Consider the following 25,652-nt stretch of genomic DNA (forward strand, 5'->3'; position numbering starts at 1 on the left):
GCAGTAAAAGCATATCAATACTAAAGGAGTCTTAATGCTCGTCAAGGGTCTTCTGGGAATCAGTATTTTCAGCTGAGCAGGAAAGCTAACTGCACCGACCTTGTAGAGAGCAGAAGTGGAGGCGGAGCCGACTGCCAAGGCCACACCCATAAAGGAATCCCCATGGAAACCATCAGCATACGCCATCATCACAATGCCTGTGATAGCCATAATGGCAGCCACAATCTAAAAGGAAAGATTAGAAAGATAAAGCCTTCAAAAAACAATTGAGGTTTATACTTTTACACCGGTGCGCCTTTAGACCATTTTGCCCTATTTATTTATTGAAATAAGAATGAATTCAGGGAAATTTAAGGATTAAAAGGCAAGAATTTAGAGCCTATCTCATTCAGTTCCTTAGATACAAATAAAAATGTCTATGTAAACATTATAGCGGCCTCTATGGCCAATTCTTATCAATTATGGTATAGAAGTTCTTGTGGACACCCTCTACTTGTATACAAAATATCATGATGATTCGCCATTCCCATTGAAAAAACAGTCTGCTGAATTTTGATTGTTTTTTTGGAAGACATTTTTTTCCAGCACTTTAAGCATTTAAACCAAGTACATCTCTTGCCAAATTTCAAATTCCTTGATTGCGGAGGTAGAACGGTTGCTGAGGTAAAAATTGTGCTACCGCTATTTACTAAATAGACATGAAATTCTGCAACTGCAGATTATATTCCACCTACCCGCACACCCATGAAACGATCTTTGAGGACTATCCACGACAAGAGGAAGACGAAGGCCTTGTGGCAGCAGTAGAGCGCTGACACGTCTGTGGCGGTTAGTTTTCTCAGTGCTAACAGGTACAGGTAGTTAGTCAGCGTCCACAAGATGGAGAAAGGCGCCGTTCGCTTTAGCAACACCCTCAGAGACATTCCATCCTCTCCAAACAACCGACTACATTCCCTACATCATGAAATAAGAGGAATATGTTTAGCTTACTTTGATAATGCTGCACATGCATGCCAACTTTAAATATGCAGAAGTAGCCTACAAATGAACCGAACTCCGAACACCGCCTACATTATTAGCAAAAAAGAGTTAAAATACAAACATTACATTCTAAACCTAAAAACAACTGATTGATTAGGCCTACTTAATTTGATAAAAAAATTAAAACTACTAAATTAAAAATGATTTGCAAAAATTTAAACGACTAAATTAAAAATTATAACAAGACTCGCTTGTTGTCAGAATATAATGCATAAAATGCAAGTTATGTGCTAAAAAAAACATTAAACACCACATGCATATGTCAAAGCACGACAGGGCAAGATGCATTAAACGCTAATGCTTTAGTTTAAAGCACTTAAAAATATAACGCATTCTCATGTTTCAGACTAATTGGATCATGTAGCCTACCATGTACGCAGCAGCAAACTCAGTGCCCTCCCCTATTTTCCATATGCGTTTTGTCCATAAAAATGGGTTATTCCGTTTTCACTACTGTAAAGCGATCTGACTGGCTTAAAGCCTGTTTTATGCTTCTGCGTCGAATCGACGGCGTAGCTATGCCGTCACTCCTACGGCGTCGTGGCCGTTTTATGGTTCTGCGTCAGGTTGAGTTGCATCGCGGTGCATCTGACCAATCACAGCCCTTGTGGTCTGCGTCGCCTCGACGCATAGTTAAAATTTTTTGGAGGTGCACGTCGAGCTACGGCGGAGGGGTTCGCGGCGACACTGAGGGGTCTGCGGGGGTACGCCGTCGATTCGACGCAGAAGCATAAAACAGGCTTTATGGTTTCCTGGGAACAGCGCGCAGATCCGGCTAATCGATAATCAAATTCGTTGGCGATTTTTTCATTGATCGATTAGTTGTTGCAGTCATACATTTTTGTATGAATCAAATCATACAATTCACAAAAAATCACCCACTTGTAAAGTATTTACTTTTTCTCATGAGATCACGTTGGAATTGTTAGCCTACGGCTGGTACATGGAATTACAGTCAAAAGGAGACTGAGATTTTCTTCAACATCAAAAAGGATCCAAAATGATCATAAAAGTATAATTAAAGTGCTCCATATAACTTGTTGTGCTCACACTTTAGTTTAGGGTCTAATTCTCACTATTAACTACGACTTTTGCCTAAATAAACTCCTAATAACTGCTTATTAAAGGCACACTATGCAAGAATTGTACCTTAATATAACAGCTTCAAAGTCATTTCGGTGGTAAACAAACTCATATTAGGGCGAATCATCCTTGGTAGTAAAGCTTGGGGGGGATGCCGCTGGAAAAACCAGCAATGCAAGTTTGAGAGGAGCGCCCCCCTCAAATCTCGCGAGAATCACGAAATGCTTTACGGCAACGACGTCACACACATCAACAACAACATGTGAAGCACGAAGACACTTGCGCACATTTCAGACGTGATACTCGAGTCGAAGATGGAAAAAGTAAAGAAAACGCGGTCGGAAGAGACTAGGAAAAGGAAAAGAGAATCTGACCGCGTGAGGAACCGGACAAGAGTCCCTCTCGCTCGGGCATTTACTCATTGTCGCGAGCTAAAAAGGATGCAACATCACCTTGTTGATGGACTAGTAAGTAAATACCTTATTTGTAAACTTGTTTGCGTTCTATATTGTATGTTGTTGCGCTTGCTTGTAGTATGTCATTTTTTACGATGCTGTTCATTCATCCATTGTTGATAATTAGACCAGTCCAATAATTAATCATGAGATTATCATGAGAACAGTTGTCAATATCACACATAATTATCAGGACACAAATAAGCCTAGAGGTTGTAAATAGTGTAAACGAGCACAATTTGCGAACTATTATGATAAATTGCAATGATCATGTCTAAAGACATCATAATGGCGAATGTTATGAAATAATGCAACGTACATTTAACTTTATTGATGTCATCTGGCATTTTGTAATGTTTACATTACAATCAAAAAACACAAATGAAATTATACAGTAGGCCTAGACTATAGGCTTTTTACTTGTGATTTAGCAGCAATCATGTAAAAACGTTATAAGCCAGCAAACGCGGTAGGCTACTTTATTATTATAAAGTAGAATAACACTTGACATAGTTATTATTATCCTATTACTATCATCAGTAGTTCAGTAGACTATGCAGTAGCCTAATATTTGTATGAAATCATTAAACATTACCTGGTCAGTATCTTCAGAGTCTATCTATGCCTGTTCCATGCCCGACGCTTCTATCCTACCGAACAGGAACCAGTGTGGGGGTATTTACAACAGTGCAAGTATTCAATGTTTGACAAAAACGGAATTCCTGCATTGTGTGCCTTTAATATCTAGCAAGGAAGTTGTTAAGTTTAGGAATTGGGTAAGATTGGGGATGTGGACTATATGGTCATGCAGAATAAAAGCATTAATATTTGTTTTATAAGTACTAAAAACAGCCAATATCCTGGTAATATGAATGCTAATAAACAACTAGTTAATAGTGAGAATTGGACCCTGAACTAAAGTGTTACACTTGTTGCTGTATTCCAAATCTTTTAAAGAATAAACAGAAATTTCATTAATTATTCACTGAAAATCTTGACACAAATATAAGATTCTTGAGCAGAATTGGACTGAATTGTTTCTACCGACCCTTGCTTTAGGGCAGGGATGGGCAACTCTGGTCCTGGAGTGTCATTGTCCTGAAGAGTTTAGCTCCATCCCCAATCATACAGACCTAAACGTTAAACCGAAATCTTCAGGAGTACTAGAATATTACAATCAGATGTGTTAGTCTAGGCCTATAGAGCTAAACTGCAGGACAGTGCAGAGTTACCTGCCCTAGGGGAACTGTCTCTCTAATAGGTGTACAGTAAGTTGCCTTTCAGCTTCTATTGTACTTCCTACCCAAACGTGGTTTCATTCATTGAGACTTCACCTGAATTTCTGAATGGGCGTCTGCTTTTCTCTGGTAGTGGCCACGTGCCCAGAGTAGTAGAGCGGGAAGAAGAGAATGTTCCAGTTGGTGCTGAACCATGTGATGAAAAAGGGACAGGAGAAGGACTTGAACGTGAGCTGAACCACTTGTGTGGTGCCGACCCAGGACGAGGAGATGCACAGCACCACCAGTAAGCCCCCCAGCACCTTGAGCACTGTGTTGGCGCAGGTCTGATATGCGGAGGCTTCTCCACTGGTTTCACTGCCTGGAGTCTCTGCATGTGATTCTGAGCCCTCCTCTCCTGCAACACAGAGATCAGTATTGCACCATTACAGCACACATTATACGTCCTTGCCTCATTATAGCCCTGGTAATAAATCTGGATTATGAAATCCCTTGTGTTTTATATTTGTCCTGCAGCTCCAACTGTCCATTCAAATGTTATTTTGTAGATAATTTCCCAGCTAACAGGGAACATTCCCACCAATGTTTTGTGAAGGGTATTTAAATGTTAAGATAAAACGTTCTTGAAATAACATTTATAGAACGTTCTTATGACATCAATATTTTAAATGCGTTTTAATGATGCTGAGAGAAAACAATCTTAGAACAACGTTCCTTATGATATTAATATTTGCTGAATGTTAACGTTCTTAGATTGTTACAAATAAACATTCAAAGAATGTTATATTCTGAGAACGAAAATGTAGGAGAACGTTGTACTAACATTATCATAACCCTTTAAATAACATTCTAATTACAACCAGAACACTGGATATTTTAACATTTTAGAAACATTGCAATTGACTGTTCCTAAAATGTTTTTAGAACATACATTTGTCAGCAGGTTTCAGCCTTTACATTTTTAAAGTGTTGTTGTTTTTATAAACGTGACGTTTCCAGAAATGTAACATTTAAAAGTGTACTAAGTAATTAAATGGGTTGCACTTTATTTTACAGTACTTACCTGAAAAAGTACTGGGTAATATAAGATAACAATATGGCTTAAGGATAGGTTTAGGGTTTGGTTCAGGGTTAGTACAGTTTATTTTAATAACTATAATAAGTACATAGTATGTATGGGAAACAGGACTGTAAAATAAAGCGCTATACCATTAAATGTGGGTGTGTCTCAAGTATGTACTTGGCTGGTGATAAGAAAGTATAGACTTTGGAGTGTGATGTAAATCAGGGTTCGAGGACATAATATCCTAAAATTGTGCCTACATTCAACAGACCCCCTTGTTTGCATTCACATATGAATGTTAGCATGCTAGCTAAATTCATCACCTTAAAATGCATTATTATGAAAAGTTCAGTCGTAATTTTGTTACGTGGGATCTGAACCCTGGTCCCTTTGCACAATGTGAGCTGTGCTTCATACATCGCTACACTATTAACAATAGATGCTGGACCATTCTTACCACAAAATTTCGCTAATGTGACCGCACCTTTACACATACAGTATAAAAATAAGTAGGCTTAATGTGAGTCCTCATGCAAGTCTACATCATATTACAGTTGTTTACAACCACTAACAAACATTTCTCAATACTTGTCAATAATTTTCACACAATTCTCCTAATCAACTTTCAACTTGGCACAGCGGTAAACTTCTAATTCAAAATGCACTAAAACTACCAAAACATGTCATACATGTCTCAAATCAAGTCATTTTCCCACAATACTGGCAAAGGTCGTCAACCAACAAACACACTTAGTCACTCATAAAACATTGATCTAAAAACACTAACAACAGGTAGCATTATACAATGTTTTCTTTTGTAAAATTTCTTTACGAAACAAGGATGACACTCTGCTGCTTATAATTCACTGCAGTATATTTCACATGATCCATTAATTACAGGACAAAATTATTCCTAAGTTTTCCCCTTTTGCATAAATGATATTGAAATTGAAAGAATAACACCAGTGTGTTCAGCTAAATCTAATTGTTTTGACAGTGTTTCATTTTATAGATTTAGAATATATTTGTATATGGAATCCCTGCAGAAATGTAGCAAATTTCTGGATTATTTTGAATTATGTTAGGTTTTGAACTTAAGTTTAACAGTTTCGTAAATGTGTGCAAATTGGCCTGTATAGGTAGACCTACACAGTTTTGGTGTTTTTGGTGTTTGAGTGAGAAAATAATTCATGAAATTTAAATTTGACAGATGTCAATGAATGCATTTTGTGCCAAAGCAATGATAAATGATCCACAGTTTTTGCTGACATTCACTGCTGTTGTGATCACTGTGTGAAGAGTTTGGAAAAAGTGACCTAAGAAATGAGAAATGGTTGTTAAAAAAAACTCTTTAAAAAAATATTCAGTATTCACAATCATCTCTCTAATACTGAATTGTGATTGGACGTTTCTGCATCTCTCCCTTGATCAACTATATTGTTCGAGTTTACTTGGTTTCTAACTATGCTTTGCCCAAAAACCTGAAAACTATTCCTTTGTTACGCTGCAAACACTGATATTTACGGCAGGAAATGCAAATATACTTAGAGTTTGTAGTACTTTCTTTCTTCTTTTTGTTCTTACCTGCAATATAGCGAGTGTTCTGTTCCTGTCTTTTACATGTCAAATTTTGGAACACAGTACAGGCTATTTTTAGACAGGGTTAGGAAATGCTAATTATGTGCTTTGTTGACGTGATTTATTCATGAGAAATTCACCAACACTTCCTCGTGCAGCTGCCCCTGATGTTCGTACGGATGTATTGATCAGGAGCTGTCAGTGTCAGTTACCTGCAGGTGAAGCACTAATGCTGGACCGCGTTTAAAATCTGCCTACGTCGCACAGTCAAGCTCTGTCAAAAATAGCTTCACAGGGTCATGGAGAAGCACAGAGACCATTCACATATAGTGGGATATACATAGAAACTCGACACCACAGGGCGCCCACAAAAACATCGGCCAATCAGAAAACATCCTGTCTGTCATCAGTGATGACCTCCTTCATAGAAGCTGACAACATTACACCTCATGCTGAAGAATTTTTTTCAGTAAACAGACAGACAGATACCATTTTGCAAACATTAATGTTGCTTTTGAATGTTCTTTGAACCGTGACTTCTGAGTACCGTTACACCCCTAATAGATAAATAGATGGATGGATGGATAGATAGATAGATAGATAGATAGATAGAGAGAGAGAGAGCAGTGGTGAATGGGAGGTGATGGGAGATTGAATAGAGGGGAAGAGCAGTATCACACAGCCAAGATCTGCTGTAGACTCAGAGTGATCAATTTACACCAGACCAGGAATAAAAGATGACATGCGCTGGCCCTTGGTCACTAGCTTGCAGTGTGCTGGGTCAGCAAGAATGTCTACACACACACACATAGCCACATTGTTGTTGTGATCGTGCTATCAAGCCATGGATCTCACCCTGATTTAAATACAGGGGAAAAGCATTTATTAACGATCTTTCATAAGTATTAGATTAATGTGTTTATGTCATTGACATAGCATGTTCAAAAATAAATGTTCAAAAATGGTGTTCATAGATACAATGACTTGAGTACTCCAACATTAGTTCACCAAAATCATGGTCATGTGGCGCAACATGCAGAGGGATGCAAAAAAAAAACAAAAAAAAAAAACAGGAAATGCCATCATGACCCCCATGATTGTGTGCTCTATGCCCCTGTCCCAAATGGCACACTTCATATGCACTTACAGTCTTGTGTGGACTTACAATGGATGTCCATTAAGTCCATGAGACCATAGGGTGTCCCATTTATCATTTTAGGTTTCAGAAGGGTGCTCGCGACAGGGCCAGTAAGTCTCTTAAAATATCAGATAATTTGACCTGTTATGAAAAGGCAAGGTTAGTTCAGCCTATCAAAATATCATGTGACGTGACTCCCTAAAATGTAATGACATTAACATTTCATGAAATTTGCAAAATTAAAAATAAAAAAATTAAAAGAGTTTTTTTTCATATAAAAGTTTTATAATACTACATATAAAGACTACATAAAGAATAATATACATTTTGAAACATTAGTTAGTGTTCTAACTCTAAAAAGGCTGGACATATTCGCACTGATGGTATAAAGGATTTTGAGAATCGAAGTATTCTGATCGACAGCATTAGGGAAAGGCACTAGCTCAAGTCCTTGGATACTTCCATGAACAGTAAATAAGACACTGACCCCATTTTGCATTATTGATTGTCATATGCCTCAACCTTCCAGACATAAAGGTAGCCTATGTAAATTCAACAGTGTTTAAAAAGCCTATATGAAATCCTGCAACATGCCAACATTGTGTTCAGGCAGAAGCCACAAAACTGCATTAATATATTAGAAAGATGTACTTCAGATAAGTACAGTCTGATGTTGAGCGATTACAGATGTTTGCTGCATCTAAACAACAACTCAACTCAAATTATGTCATTTTTTAAAGAGAAAAAACCCATACCTGACAACTTTTCTAGACATATTTTGGTCTGAATAAAGGGCTCTCACAGTGTGCACCCACACTGACAGACTTTTTATATCCTGCGGATGGCTTGACTGGATAGCTTAACAACCAGAAACCAACAATACCAGGGAACCGCAGGGCCAAGATGCGGAGGCACAGAAATGTCACATCAATGGTGAATCCCTGGTTTAACGCCCCTACATATTTACACAGCACTGCACAAAATGCTTTTGTTATTTTACAGCTATTTTACAGATTCAAATCATAATTTTACAACAAAGCATTTGGTGGAGGGATCGCTAATATACACTGACTTATGATGAGCAGTTTAGCTGTTGACATATCTCAAGCAGTGACTCTAAAACTAATACAATGTATTTTTTTAAATTATTCATTTATTAGTTCATACTTTTAAAAGGAACAGGAATCGTTCACTCCAAAAAAAAATGTTGACTTGATTTTTTTACCCTCATGTCAGTACAAAAAAATAACCACAATAAAAGGGATAGTTTACCCAAAAAGGAAAACTCTGTCATTAATTACTCACCCTCATGGCGTTTTTAAACCTGTAAGACTTTCGATAAGACTTTCGACAAATTACGATCTTTTTGATGAAATCTGAGAGCTTTCAGTCCCTCCAATGACAGCTACGCAACTACCACTTTGATGCTTCAAAAAGTTCATGGAGAGATCGTAAAATGAATCCAAAAGAGACTAAACCGCTACATATGACGAACAGATCGAATTTAGGCTTCTATTCACATATAAACATCGAGAACGAACCTCATTGGTTCTCGCAGAAGCTCAAACGTGCTGCGTAACACGTCAGGCAAACATGCTTGAGCTTTCCTTCACCACAACTGATGTGTGAGTCGAGGAATGTTTATATGTGAATAAAAGCCTAAATTAAATCTGTTCATCATGTCCATGGAGGGACAGAAAGTTCTCATATTTCATCAAAAAGATCTTCATTTGTGTTCTGAATATGAAAAAAAAAGTCTTACGGGTTTGGAACGTCATGAGGGTGAGTAAATAATGACAGTATTTTCAGTTTTGGTTGAACTATCCCTTTAAATCTGAATCTGTAGATGTAGGATTAGTCAGAAGCTTTAATTTATAGGCATTTATTGAAAAGAATAAAAATCAATTAAAAATTAGCTTGTCTCAGACCAATCCAGTATGTACCAAAATTTGGATAAAAAAATCTTTAAAACATCAGTTATTATTGTAAATTGAGCTACTACTTCAGATTTGCATAACAGCACAACCAGGGCGTTTTAAAAACTGCAACCAGAAACCTCACAATCCCACAATGCAACTGTGCAGCATGCTATATGTGGCCACAACCACAGTCAACACCAAAACACAACTGAAAAGTCATCAGACATCCTAATGGACTCTTCTGTGGTAAAACCACATCTTTAGAACAGTATCCCTGAGGATTGGACTGTTTATTTAACGCTTAACCAAACACAAGCACACAAGCAAGAAACAGCATGATTCACACAATCTTAAGCACAAACACATCTTAAATGAAACAGACATTTACAGAAATGATGTACAACTTAAACGTAGATTAACAATGAAAACAAACACTGAACGTAAATTACCACTGCTGGCTAATCCCTCCTGTCTGTCCCTTTAGCCTAAAGGTATTTATGAAGAGATAACACTAAATGCAACATGAACAATTGTATTTTTATTAAATAACATTGACAAAGGTTATAAAATGTTGTAAAAAGAAAGCTCACTGTTAAAGTTGGTTGATGCAATTACTTATGTTAACAAATGAGACCTTATTGTAAAGTGTTACTCTGAAAACCCCACAGCACCGTGAAACCTGTATCATGCTCAAATAGACAAACCGTACATCATTAAATAAAAGGTAATTTAATACTGAAAATGTGATATAAACTGCTGAGCTGGCTCTTTTTCTGCTTAGTTGCAAACACAAAAGGCTCTGGAACCGAACACACACACACTCGACACATTTCACACCATGCTAACTTGCGATTTTGTACATGTCTATTTTTTCCCTTTCTTACATACAGAATCTTTCCTTGCTCAAACACACACTAGTTTAGCTATCTAAATGAGAATATACATAGACTTAATTATAAATACCCAAAACCCAAACTCTAACACTAGTTCTAAACTAAAAGCTTTTTAAAAAGGTTTAAAATAAAAATAAAAACATTTTTTACATTTAAGGTTGTCCCTGAACATCACCAAAGGAAGGTTTTCTCAGATTTAGAGAATTTCTGGGGACGATTTTGTATTCAGAAACACACAAACACTGCGTTTTACCTTCAGAGATGGGGCAGGTGAGCACCTGGGCGCTATAGGAGCTGAGAGGGGCCACTCGGGCCGAGTGTTTCTTCATTCTCTCCTCCTTCCTGAGCTTTTGGAAATGTGTGTGTGTGTGTGTGTGTGTGTGTGTGCGTGTGTGTGTGTGTGTTCGTGTGAGCGGCACGGCTCAACTCCTCCGACAAACCCACTTCATCCCCACGCGCATCTCTCCTGTCACTCCCACAGTCTCTTTCTTGTTCCTCTTGATATCTTTTACTTTGCTGTTCTCCTGCTGTTACTTTGCTCTCTCTGCTAACTGAACTTCTCTTTCTCTCTGGCTCTCACACACTCTCAACGTGACATAAAATCGCAGTTTTGCTCTAGTGTAGATGCTGCAGTGTCATGCTGCTATCCGGCGTCTCCTAGGGAGACTGGGCTTCAAGTGTGTGTGGAATGCAATCATCCCCTTCATATCTCTCTCTCTCTCTCTCTCTGTCCCCGCCTCTTCTCCTGCTCAGAGTATCATTTGCTCTGTTTGGAAGGTAACCAAGCAGCTCGGGCTAATTATGCTGCATTGGTCCCTCTCCCCTTTTTCTCTTTCACAATCTGCCTTTTTTCAAGTCAGTACTATATTTACAGCATCCAGCGGCTTGATGAAGGCAGTATGATGAAGATGAGTGGCTTTTGTCTTTTTCTTGTTCTCTCTCCTTGCCCAATCACACTCTTTCCTTTCTTCATCAGCACTTGTGCTCCTCTTGAAGGCCCTTCACTGCTCGCTTTAGCAGAGGTCTTGTCTTGCTGTATGAGTCTCTGTAGCGTTATGCTAATAAAACCGAGTACAGAGCCTTGTGGGACTCCGTAAAAAGTCTTGTCTCTGAAAATTCTGTCTGTTCCCGGATGGATCCGATCTCTTCTCTTAATCATCTAGGATCGGTGCTGTTAATTTTAGATTTTTGGATGGCTTGTGAAACACAAAAAAAGATTTTTGAAGATTCTTTTCCATATTGTGCAGATACACTGACGAAATGTCAGAGCTGCTCTTTTACATTCAACAAAAGCAGCGACCAGGGTTATGAGAACTAAACTGAAAGCTAAAAACATTTTTTCTAACTGAAATTAAAATAAAAACTAGCATAGTTTTAGTTAGCATAGTAAGATTTGAGTTTGCCTGTCCACACAAAGATGAATTTTAGGTGTGAAAATTCTACAGTATGTGATAAACATTTTAATTAGAATAAATGGCTGTTAATGCATCTTCTCAAACAGACATGAAAATTTGCATTTTTGTGATGGATTGCTCTAATCTCTTTTCCATTGCACTGCAAAAAATGCTGGCCAACCAATACGATTTTCTGTTTGAAAACATGTAAATACGGTTTGAATTCCTTTATTCTCTGTGACAAGTGGGTATCAGAAACTAACATTTGTGCAGTGAATTGTGTACCGGAGTAACCATGGTATTTCTGCTTTTCCAGAAGAGCCACCTACTCTCATAGAGGGAATTATCATCATATGCGAAAATCGGACCTGTTGGCTTTGTGATCACCATATTCTTTTGCTTTATAGAAAAGAGCAGCTTAAACATTAAACAAAGTATCTCCTTTTGTGTTCTATAAAAAAATGATTTGAAACGTTATAATGGTGAGTAAATATATAACAGTTTTTTTTTTTTGTGTGAACTATACCATGAAGTTGTTTCATTTCTGTGAGCTGGGTTAGGAGTCTTCAAATGACAGAGCGATTTGAGTATCGAGTAGACCTTTAGCAGGCCTGCATGGTCGGAGTCCATTACACGCTGCCCCTGTCTGCGGTTTTTATGGCCTTGCATTTAATATGTCTCAATGATGCTTGTTCCAGTGGCCCCAGCTATTCACTCGATTAGCGATACACCCACACACACCTATATCAGCTTCTTTCATTGTCACACAACCTTATACTGTTTACACACACAAAAAGCTTTCTGCCTCTCATTCATTCATTCATCATGGCTTTGTTTAACACCACACACGCAAGCATGCACTGCCTCTAGTACTGCATTGAGGTTCGCTGCATTCCTGAACTCGAATGAAGCGTCTTTGCTTAGCCAGCACTCATTATACTGGAAAATTTGCAGCAAGTTTTGAAGAAGAGTCATTTTTCTCGGATAAGCTCAGAGCGTGTCAGCATACAGCAGCTCTGGTTGTATGGTGCCAGGAAATGTGCTTTGCTGCCATTGTGTTTAATGCAGTACACATTGTACGATTTTGGGCTGTTCCAGATGAAAGATGACCAATTGTGGTGATTTCTGTGGTTGTGGCTCCTCCTAAACTGCGGTCCTAAATTGTGCAGGGAGAGAGGTTCAACGACGGCCATTGTCACGGTCTTGCAACCAAAGATAGCCTGTGGTAATTTTCTGAAAGTGTCCGAAATTTAGCAGGATCATCTCATAATGTGTTTGCTGCTGTAACCTCATAATGTGTTTGCTGCTCTGACCTCATAGTGTGTTTGTTGCAATGACCTACGTCTACTGACTAGCCAATAAAAATGCAACATGAAATGGCATATTGATCAATGCGTCAGGGTGCTAAAACTTAAAACTACTTACCTCAAGCTCCATTTACAAAATTGCCATGCCAAGTTTTTGCAGTTCCATTAAAACATTACATAATACACTCACTCGCCACTTTATTAGATACACCTGTCCAACTGCTTGTTAATGCAAATATCTAATTAGCCAATCACATGGCAGCAACTTAACTTAAATGGCCTCCAGTCACCAGATCCGGATGTGCTGGAACGGGAGATTCGCAGAATGGATGTGCAGCTGATAAATCTGCAGCAACTGTGTGATGCTCTCATGTCAATATGGACCAAATACTGTGAGGAATGTTTCCAGTACCTTGTTGAATCTGTGCCATGAAGAATTAAGGCAGTTCTGAAGGCAAAATGGTGTTTCAACGTGGTATTAGCAAGGTGTACCTAATAAACTGACCAGTGAATGTATATTACTTAAAAGTATATTAATGAATGTGTGAATAATATATATATATATATATATATATATATATATATATATATGTGTGTGTGTGTGTGTTATGTGGACCAGCCATTGGTCTCTTTGAATAAAATTTCTTCATAAACATTATTAATTAATATAATAATTTTAATATATAATTACTTAATTATTAAAATTGTATTTTTATTTATTTATTACAATGTAGCCTATATGCACACACACACACACACACACACACACACACACACACACACACACACACACACACACACACACACACACACACACACACACACACACACACACACACACACACACACACACACAAAAACATACAACAACAAACATATACACCCACTCATCTAGTTAACTCAAGTACACATAGCCTACTGCTACAATCTGACTAGGAAATTGAAATTGATCACACATTTGACTACAGTTTGAAACAAACTGTTCCATTAGTGACAAAAAGATCTGGCACTGTCAAATTGACACTGAACTGAGTTGATCGTAAAAAAAAAACTGGCCCCCAGAAGTATTTGGACAGTTAAGCCACATTTAAAATGTGTGGATTTTATTGCATTGTGTATCTGCATCATTTCACCTGGAAACAGATGATGCTAAACTTTCTATTGGGGCTATCTTCACTTTCCTCATTTTTGTAAAAACTGCTCCCAAGGTGTTTTTTAGTGGGTGGATAAGTCAACTCCCCTTTAGTTCACACAGGTGTCCTATTAGAGTAAACACAGGTGTAGGTAATTGCATTATGGGTATGTTCCAGTTAGACACCCATAACATGTCTAAACACTACCGTTTAAACGTTTTGAGATGGTAGTTTTATTTTGTTGTATTTTTTACTTTTTTTGTTTTGTTTGTTATGGTCATCAATGCTGCATTTCTATTTTAATCTATTTTAAAATGTAATTTATTCATGGCAAAAGTGAATTTTCAGCTATTTGTCGAAAGGCAGGCCTACACTAAAAGATTTAAAAAATATCTTATCAGATTTTCAAAATGTGACAGACCACAGTTTTGTTCAGAGTTTTGTTCCCACAAACGACCAGAGTCCCAACTGTGAACACGGGAAATTTGCAAAATCTCTCGTGGTCAAACTTAACTTTAGAGTAAACAAACATGGCGCACAATGGGCAAGAAGAAATGCTGATAAAAGACTGCTTTTTACAGCAAAAGGGAAAAGTTTTGGATGAAGCAGAGATGGTTATATTGGTAGATACAAGGATTCGTGGGCTCTACCATTGGAAAAAGTCTAACGGCTAACTTGGATCATGAGTGCCTTGATAACCAATCACATTACAGCCTTGACGGCATTGAATTTCCATAAACTGAATCATACCTGTCGCGCAATTTTCCATGACTTCTCTTATCAAAAAGCATTTTTTTCTCTACAGATATATCCAAAACTAATGTTTAAGTGCAAACATGTTGAAGATTAGCGGATAGGCTGTCAATTTATTAAATGCAGCTATTTCCTCACAGAAGCGATTTATTCAGCGTTGTGAAGCCTCTCCTCCATTGACATCCATTAAAAAAACGGCCTCTTGTCTCTTTCCCTGCGTATCGCTGCGTTAGCGAGGTTATGCTTTTTTCGGCTAAGGTTGCAGGCTTGCTTTCAAGTGGCTTTGAATGAAGTCGAGACTGAATTCTGCACGTAAAACCCTTTCCCTCCAGTCAACTGAGTTTAATAATAATAACGCACTTTACATCAATTCAATGACCTCAAAGTGCTACAAATACAAAATATAATATAAACAGAAACATTAAAATAACACTTTTAGCCCTAAAAGGCTTTTCTAAAAAGATGGGTTTTAAGACCTTTTTTAAAAGAGTGCACAGTCTGTGGGGCCCTTAGATGGATAGGGAGAGCATTCCACAGACTGGGTGCAACTGAACAGAAGGCACGGTCACCCATAGTACGAAGCCTTGTCCTCAAAGGCTGGAGGAGGTTGGGCTGTCCAGAGCGAAGATGGCGTGACGAGGAAAGAGGAGTGATGAGTTGTTTGAGATATAGGGGGGCAGAGCCATTGAGGCACTGATGGGACAAAAGGGAAACTTTGAATTCAATCCTGTACTGGACAGGAAGCCAATGGAAGGATTTGAGGATGGGTTTAATGTGGTGGTACTTCCGTACGCCCATCAGGATCCTAGCCGCACAGTTCTGGATGTACTACAGCTGCTTGATGTTCTTGCTTGGGATCCCGATAAGGAGGGCATTGCAATAGTCCAGCCTGGAGGAAACAAAGGCATGGACAAGTTTTTCGGCAGTAAGGGAAAGTGAGCATTGGGCAAAGTTTTGCAATGTTCCTAAGATGAAAGAAAGAGTTTTTACAAAGATGTTTAATGTGGGCCTCAAAGGTCAAGTGAGGGTCCATTCTAACACCAAGGTTTGTGACTGAGGAAGAGAGGTGGATGTCATGACCAGAGAAGGTGATGCTGGTGATGGAGGATGACCGGGTCTGGTGCGGAGTGCCAACAAGAATGGCTTCCGTTTTTAAGCTGTTGAGTTACAAAAAGTTAGCCGCCATCCACGTCTTTATCTCCTCCAGGCAGGTGGAAAGTGTGGAGTTTGCATTCAATCATGTGTGTATCTTTATCAATATCTGTCCTGTGTTTGCAGCACATGCAGAGGGAGAAATCTTAAAAGATAGATTATATTTCCGCAGTTGAAGCAGAAGATTATATTACATATTCACAGATACTTGATGATGGATTTTGTCTCAGGACTGCATATATTTTGTGAATAATGTGATGCCAAGGAAAAAATGAAACCAGAGCTTTTTTAATGACTTAACTTTTCTCTTGCTGATTTAGGCTATTATTAATGTATTGCACTCACTAAAATATAATCTACTTCCATTAAGCGACAGAATTCATGCGCTCCTGTAGGGAAAATCCCACTATACTCAGAAAATATACTCAGCAGAGGTCTCATTTTTCAAACGGACACCTGCCATTTGAGATGCCTGTTGTTTCGTCCCAACGCCCCCCTCCTCTCTCATCCCTGCCATAGCAACGCCTGGCCCTTGTGTTCCACCTTCGATATTGCCACCGCGGCCCCATTCAGCACCTTTGTCATTTAGATCAGTGCCATGTTCCTCCACCATTGTCCACAGACCTGCTGCATCCTTTATGCACGTCTATTAGCTGCGTTCTACGAGATGAGTGCGAGACAAGTGTAGAATAGTGCACCCACGCGCTGAGTGTTACACACACTTCATAACCAATCGGTCAAAACCCCATAAAAGGCTTACAAGAGCCGAGGAGCTGCGTGATCTCCATAAATATATACTTTCTTGTCTTTATCAATTCAGGCTCAGTAAAGCTTTCAAAAAGAAATTCTAATGGTCAGACTTCCGCTGTTTGGACGCCACCTGGTCTTTCCTGTTAACAATGTGAACAACTATGGAAGCCAATTTCCGCCACATAAAAATAATAATTAGAATGTCAATTATAGCATAAAACATTGATTTTACGAGATTCTAAAATCATGTCATAATCATGACATAAAAAGTCATAATGAGTCATACTAAGTTATAATTATCTGATAAAGTCACAGTTATGAGTCAATTATGAGATAACAAGAATTATAAGATAATTATGACAAAGAGTAGAAATTATTTATGAAATACAAAGTCATAACTATGACAATGTTGTTTAACTTCTTAATGAAATAATTGTTTATTTCATAATTAAGACATAGTATCTCATAATTTTGGCTTTTTATCTTATAAATATGACTTTTTATGCCCTAATAATCAAGGCATTTTAGCATTGATCATTTAACTAATTTACAGAATTTTCATGCTTGGTCTGTTGTCAGATGTCTTACTGGTTTTCATATAGAGGCTTTGGATTAAATGTTTATTTTGAATTTTATATGAATAACTATATTTGACATTAAATAAATGTCCTTACTATGTGTCTTTAAGTACTATTTGTAACAACACATTAATTACACAAATATAATATTATCACATAATACAGTCAAATGAAATAAAATTAAAAGTATAGGTAGCGAGACTGTATGAGTAGGGCTGGGGCGGTATGGATTTTTTCAATCTGCGGTTGAAAAGCAAGACATTCCCGCGGTATAGCGGTAAACTGCTTTAAATACACCCTGCCCTCCCCCCGCTAGACTATCGCGCTAGACAGACTTTGTGAAATATTGTCACCTACATCCGAAAAAAAACAAGCACGAATTGAAAGTCAAATTTTCATCAAGCAGTAATTTGGCATGAACCAATCACTGAATAGATTTCCTTATTTAAGAATGTTCTCAGATACATTCGCATTGAATTCATCATTTTCAGGAGAATACATTATGATGTTCACATTGGAAATGAAAGATGAACACCTTTTCCAACATGTCTTAATTACAAAAATTATATTCCATATTTATGTTTACATAATATAATGTTATTTTTATTTAATCTATGTTGATTATATGAAAAGTGAACAGCATGAGTAAGATAGGATCATAAGATGGGTCAGACATGATTTTGACCACTTTATTAAGTTTTGTTTTGTAGAAAGCCTTTCTTTAAATTAAATTTCGTTTTGTATAAATTGTATCTTAATTTGAATCACTGTTTCATTAACTAATTGTCTGGAATTAATAAATAAGAAGCAAATATAGCAGACATTTAATCAGGAGGAACTGGAGCTAGTCTCATAAATAAACCGAAACTCGGCGTATAGGCTATAGGCCTATTTGCCTCACAGACATGAGAAATAAATAGAAAGCTTAAAATGTCTACTTTTAAACAAAATTCAAAACGAAATAATAAAATTTTAGGCTAGAGTAGCCTAGTCAGGTAAGGTCAGGTTTGCCGATGTGCGTTATATGCTATTTATTTATTTATTTGTATCCCTGTGCGCCGATGGGAGACGGACTTCAGTGCTGATATTTTGGGGATACAACATAGCCAGTAGGCTATACTAGGGAATTTAGTCTTTAAATATTTTTGCTCCATTTGATCAGTCTGCTTTCTAGAACAGTCAAGAGCTTTCTAGCCTCGCGGCAGCAGCGCCTTGCATCACTCTAGACCTTAAAACAGTCAGCAGATGCGGTTTCGAAAATTGATCAAGAAACGTTGGTGCGGATGGATGGCGGACAGATGATGAGTTTTGTGATGCGGTTGTGGATGAAATAATAATAGCCCATCCGCGCATATCTAATACGAATGTAATGTTGTTATGTGTCATGGAACATTACTCTCCCCAACTCACGAAAGATCGTATTTGCTCCATCTTTTGAAGTTTTGTTTAGAAAACCTTGAATCCGTGTAAGACACAATATCATTAGACATAATCCATGTCATTAGAATCAATGAATCCATGTCATTAGACACAACGAGCACACATGTGAAGGCCAATTTTGTTTTGTTTTTTTTTGTTTGTTTTTTGCGGTGATGACGGTGACGAGCTCAGACCCGCGGTTGGACTCACGTGACCGTAGTATTGCGGTAATGCGGTAACTGTCCCAGCCCTATGTATAAGCTCCGCCCCCCACTTCCATTCTGTTGTTCTGAAACCACTGGCGCTGCAGTTCTGCAGCTGGATATATCTCAAATTTTCAGATAATTAGCTATCAAAACATCTTGCGGTTTGAACCAGTGAATTGGATCTACGGATCAATGTTCAGCTGGTTAGTTTCAGTAGTTAAAGGCAGGGTAAGCAATTTTTTTTATAAACACTTGTTGCTATACAGGTTAAAACTCCCTTCACATCTGATAGCAATCTAGGGCTGCAACAACTAATCGATAAAATCGATTATGAAAATCGTTGTCAACGAATGTCATTATTGATTAGTTGGTCTGCTTACGTCACGGGGAGCGTTTACTGATGACGTCACTTTCATGACAACACAGTCACTCGCGAAATGGCAGAGAGTACCTACAGATCAATCAACGGCAGAAAAAAGTGTGCGCCCCAAGTTGGGGCTGTTTACACCTGGCCACTTCATGCATTTTCTCAGATCGGATAGCTATCTGATTTATCAAAATAATAGTTAGTTGCAGCCCTATAGCAATCAATAATAGAAGTGGTCTAAACATTAAAACATGTACATATATCTTCTGTGGAAGTCTCAGGACCAAACAATTATCGTCCAATCATTGCATTCGGTCCTACCTTCCTGTCAACATATCACTGTCAGTCACTGAGCGGCATAAAACGTCTGCGGTCGGGAGGAGCCGAATGGGAAATTACCCGTGTGTGTCAGTGATCACTTCGTCAAAGCTGAGTTAATACAGCTTATGTGTCTGTTTGTGCAACGTACCAGCCTTTGAACTTTGTAAAGTCAAAGTATGTCTGTGAGACGAGGTAGTTGCTGATATCTACCGCCTCAATGGCAGGCAAATCTTTCAATTCAGTTGAAAATCGGTCCTCTTCATAACGTAAGGATCACGTCCAACATATGTTTAGATTTTTTGTTTATATATTTATCTTGTAATAGCGTCTAAAGTAGTACAGTACGGACTTTCCTCCATCTCGTCCATTGCGTTCTTCACTACCTGCCCTCCATCTGAATTTCGCTCGTCAACACAGTCACGTGACTGCAAACAACCTATTATGCTCTAAACACACACGCAGAGTGGATTTTCTTTTGTAATCGCGGCTTTGAACGATTACGTAATCGTGGCATCCGTAATCGTAAACGCGATTAGAAATTCGATTAATTGTGCAGCCCTAGTGTGCGTTCATTTGTTTTAGAGGATGTGTGTCTTTGAAGACACTCTGAAGGGAGGGTGGGGTCTTATGCTTTCGAAGCTAGTTTGCTATTGCTAGCCTCTCTGAAATTGCCTACCCTACCTTTAAGCCCTGCTGGTACATGGTGTAACTACAGCCCCATACAGGCAAAAACTGTTTCTATGCCATATAAAATAATATATCATATTTTATGGCTCAGGTGTTTGGCTCACAAAAAAAGTAAATAAGTGCCCATAAGCAAAAATGGCCATGTTCTATATTGGTTCTTTAAGGGCTGCACAAATAGGAATAACAGTTAGCTTTCTACAGGTATATTATACCTCTGTACAACCACTGTAAAAAGAGAGGAGTGACACCTTGTGTTCAGGCAAAGGGGTTGCAGCTCCTCTCTGAACTCAAACCTATACGTTATGGCCAAATAGTAATTCCCTAACCCTAATGCTAACCACTAACTGAACCCTGGTAGCTGCAAATGTGCATATGATTAAGATTTACCCCCTCTAGCCTTGATCCGTATTGATAGCTACTCTCAGAGTCAGCCACATCTGAAGTAAAATATGAAAATATGAAGTACAATGATTCACAATTTTGACCATCACTACATCAGCCTGAATCAATGAACGAGTGAAAGTATATATGTCAAATGACCAGATGGGGGCAGCACAAGAGTGCACAAAGTATAAAGCATTCAGTCAATTTCGTGCTGATTTTGCAGCATATGAACAATCCCAGATCAGTGATTTACTAAGACTGAAAAAGGTTTTAAGAGGTTTTATGATAATGACTTAAGTTCACCTCCACAGACCCAGAAAAGTTAGTAACATGTCTGATAATCTCAATGACTGTAAGAGAAGTTTACAGAGATGTCCAAAAAGTTTGGAAAGGCCCCAGGCAAAGTGGGGTTTTGGACAACATTAGCGTAAATCCTTATCATTTTGTGATGACTTTGCATGAACAGGGGATAACACAAATTATGCAAACATTTTATTAAATAAAAAGGAATTCACTACATTGAAAATACTAAAATTATTTATGAATCATCTCTAAACTGTGTTCTGATTGGTCTGTGTACTAACTTTAATTAGAAATAGTTTTAATTATTAGTAAGGTTTGAACTTGAGCTAACATGAACTAACAATGAAACATTCACAAAGACAGATAAATACTGTAACAAATGTATTGCTGTTAGTATGTAACAAATGTATTAGTTAATGTTAGTTAGTGCATTAAATAATAAATTGCCCCTATTATGCTACTTTAAAGTCTCCTCCTAATTTTTTATATTCAATGGAATCTTATTGTGAAGTGTTACCAAATAGTAACTAAAGTAGAAAAAAATGAATTTAAAAATAATAAACACTGTATAAAAAAACAAAATGATCATTAAAATTCCACTAAAATAACACTGACTTGAAGTGTGAGCATTATTTATTTTTATTTTTTAAGTTGATTCAAGGACGATTACTTGCGTCAGCTGTCCGTTCTGAAGTCTGTAAAACTCCCATGTGAGCCCACAGTTACCAGCGCCGCTCTGGCTAAGCAGATCAGAAGAGTCTCATTAGACTTGTATCTAAAAATAGCTCTCGGCGAGGTGGTCTGCAGTCACAGCGACCGCTGCAGATACATTTAGATGATCACTGACTCTGGCATCTCCAAAATGAGAGGTCAGAAGACAACAGATGACACCAACAGACTGTTTCTGACAAAGCAGGTAGGGAGAGGTAACGGAACATGCGGAATCTCAATCGGTTTTCCATCCAACTATTTTGATGTGCATTTTGAAAATGCGCATAAGAAGTGTGTCACAAGTCTCAGATGCAGATGCAGTACAGGTCATAAACCCCGCCCACTCACTGTAATCTAAAGGGACGTGAGACAAACTAAACAAACAAATTACACTTTTTTTTCCAAAGATGGTTTCTGTCATTTTAGGTAGTTTTTATCACGCTGATGTAAGTTCAAGCGTTCGTTTTTAAAATAAGTTTGATTTTAGTTAGCTATTTGATACTATAAAAACAGGAGTGTGACGTCTTGATTGACAGCTGAGATTGACAGCTTCACTGAGGAAAGTAGTCACTGAGGCACCAATGGACTGTTTCAGGATTTTCGGGAGGCGATTGGAGCTTTAACTTTAATTTCTATATTTCCATAACTGTTTATTTCACACTGACATAATGAGTTGTTCAGCAGTAAACTGTATACCACAGTATGGGACGGGACCTTGTGAACGGGACCTTGATATCGCGGCTATACCTCATGTTCACTACAGCACAGACTCCGGCTACAAGATGTCAGCGCCATATTTGGACATTGGCGGCTTCACTTCTCTACAATGGAAGTGTCACCATTAGGCTTCTTTGGACTTTCTGTTTGTTTTGATTTGCCACGCGTGTTCCCCGTCTGAGTTTCCCGCCACTAATCTGTATCCATGGACACTGATCACCTCCCTCACAGCTGCCTGTCATTTTGTAATCATCTTCACTGTGTATTTAAGTTCCTGCCTGTCTTCACTTCAATGTCCGGTATTGTTTGTGTTATACACGTTGTCTCACCCGTTTGCCTGTTCCGGAGTTTGCTATATTAAAGAAAGTGTTATTTATACTTTCATCTCCGTCGTCCTTCCTTCGAGCCGTGACAGGAAGAGAGTGAAGGTGCGTCGTCCATATTTTTTTACAGTCTATAATAGAACCGGAAGTAAATATACTCTCAGAATTAACATAGAAATTAAGTGCTTTGAAAAGTTTTGTGTTAGTTCAAATGCGTGTTATGAAGCGTTTTTTTACACATCATACTTATGATGTGTTGTGAGAACTTGTGACCAGATGTACATGTAAAAACACCATGGCATTATGCATTAAAGGTGTAATATGTAATATTTACAGCTAGTTTTTAAATTGATCCAAATTCTAAATATTGGAGAGGGTTGTTTCTCCCGCTCCATCCTTCTCAGACTCAACGCTCACGTGGGTTGCCAGATTGAAGACATGCAACAGGATGTTGCAACGGCCATGGACAATGGAAAGTGATGAGCCATACACTGTAAGTTGATTAGTTCATGTATCCGTGTTTTCATATAACACTGGTCCTAGAGCTCTTTAGATGGACGCTGAGGCTTTTTAGGTCCGGTAGAATCTAATCTCTGACCCAGTTCGTTTGCTGGCTTCCGTGGCTTCCATCGCTGCAAACTGGCAACCCGGGGTGTCAAATTATTATCAGGTAAATTGGCAGTGGGCGGGATCACACTGACCAAAACAAAAACAGACATTACAACACGGAACACACATCTCATCAGAGATTATGGATTTTTCATAATATAGAACAAAAATAAAACAAATATAACATAACGAAATACACTGAGCATTTAGTGCACCTAATTAACAAAATAACAATGTCCAGCAGTGACACCTAAAGGTAGGAAAGAGGGGTGCAGTGTCTCTTTTGTATCCTTTGAGCACCTTGCATTGTCAAAAAGTCCTAAAGTGAGGAGGAAAAAGCGAAATGATGATACAGAGGATGGAGGATAGAGTAATGCAAGTTACTTTGTTTTCCTGTTTATTGATTGAATTTGCATTTCCTTTGCTGTGAAAAGGCCTATACATTTGCCAAAATTATAACTTTCGTTTTTTTTTGTTATTACAAAACTAACAAGCAAGCTCAGCCCAGTTGAGAAAAAGCAAAACAATAAAATGAATGCAAAAATAATGTAATGCATTAATTTCTATAAAATGTAACTAAGTAAAGAAATCAGTTCTTTTTCAGGGAGTATTGCAATATTGTAACACTTATTTTTTTTAAGCAACGGTTGTACTTTATTTGCATGTGCACTTATGTATACTTACAGTACTTGTACTTGAAGTGTACTTAAGAAAGTACTGGGTAATATAAGGTAACTAAATGGGTTAAGGTTAGAGGGTAGGCTCAGGGTTAGTACCTAATTATATCCCAGTTACTGTAATTAATATAATAAGTACATAGTATGTATGGGGAACAGGACTGTAAAATAAAGTGCTACCACAGTAACTTTCCCCAACACTGGTGCTGAGTCAGGTCTTAAAACATAGTCTCAGAGGACATTTCAATATGACACCTTTGCATAAAAAAACTTCTGAAAAACCTTTTTGGGTTATATTTGGCTGATCACAGTAATTTTAACTTTTAACTAAGTGCTAATAGGAATAACTTTTTTGTGTGTCTTCATTTGGAAAACAATTCCAATGTGATTGTTTTTTGTTGTTGTTTTAATTGACATATCTGGCACAGCCCGTTATGTGTGATGTGGGAGTGGCAAAGATGAATGCAGTACAGATTTATCGTTACCATCCATCGTCCTCTGGGACTTCATCACACACAAATGCATCCACAAATACATATTGATATTCATTACACATGATTCATGTACTTACATACTGCACCAGTGTAATAACGGCACACCAGAGACACAGGCCACTACACCACCGCTCATTTAAATCCTGCATGCTGCTAACAAAAGCAGAACCTTAAATCTGTCCTGTGTCAAGACTCTTTCGATTGCATTACAATAGACTGAGGGTATTGAAATTCAGGAAAGGCACAGAGACCTATAATTAGGATCCAATCATCACTCTACTCACATTGTCATTTTATAAGGTGTTCAATAAATCAGTGTCTACTACTGTTGCATTCTGTTGGATCACACTTCTTGCTTTATATATTGCTTGTGATTTCTTGTTTACTTGTTTGCACAATGGCTTATTATCATTGCATATATGAGTATGCCACATGATTAGCTTTATTTGTAAACAAAATTCATTCATAAAACATAAGCCAATAAAAATTTGTTTAGCCTACAACACAATTGTCTGCAGACTTTTGTGAGATATTTATATTTTGTTGACATAATTTACTTCACTGATGGATCTAAACTATCTAAAGCAAAGTGGCATTTTATTATTATATCTTTTATTGTTATATATCTATTACATTTTACTTTAAGTTTTTCAAATCTAATTTCCATTTTTATTCCTTCATATTATGTACAGTAACAGTCAAAAGTTTGGAAACATTACTATCTTTAATGTTTTTCAAAGAAGTCTCTTATGCTCATCAAGCCCATTGATGACTTTTCGTGCATCTGATTGTATTCTGCTGTATGCTGCCCTGTCTACATAATTCTCTTTTACTGTACTTTTACTCTCATCTACCTACTGTTGTTTTGTTTGTTATCATTGTCCATTGCCATTATTGTTGCTTGTTTATTGTAAAGCGCCCTGGAAAGGCACTATATAAATAAAACGTATTATTAAGCC

At 37.8% G+C, this 25,652-nt stretch overlaps 1 protein-coding gene across 3 annotated transcripts in view; it reads right to left on the reverse strand.

Moving 5' to 3' along the window:
- slc35f4 (solute carrier family 35 member F4) overlaps positions 1-25,652 on the reverse strand; it is a 42,822-nt gene that overhangs the window by 6,654 nt on the left and 10,516 nt on the right. The window contains exons 1-4 of one of the 3 annotated variants that reach the window (XM_077238444.1): positions 10,662-10,791; positions 3,914-4,214; positions 735-954; positions 100-225 (exon numbers count right to left, since the gene is read on the reverse strand). In XM_077238444.1, the coding sequence (XP_077094559.1) occupies positions 100-225; positions 735-954; positions 3,914-4,214; positions 10,662-10,737 (723 nt within the window). In that variant the 5' untranslated portion in view covers positions 10,738-10,791. Of the gene's footprint in view, positions 1-99; positions 226-734; positions 955-1,410; positions 1,512-3,913; positions 4,215-10,661; positions 10,792-25,652 lie in introns of those variants that run through there. The other 2 variants (XM_077238443.1, XM_077238445.1) reach the window with 2 other exon arrangements.

The sequence above is a fragment of the Siphateles boraxobius genome, unplaced genomic scaffold (genome assembly GCF_051911475.1).
Source record: "Siphateles boraxobius isolate OS27281-9 unplaced genomic scaffold, OSU_SipBor_1 22, whole genome shotgun sequence".
Taxonomy (NCBI): domain Eukaryota; kingdom Metazoa; phylum Chordata; class Actinopteri; order Cypriniformes; family Leuciscidae; genus Siphateles; species Siphateles boraxobius.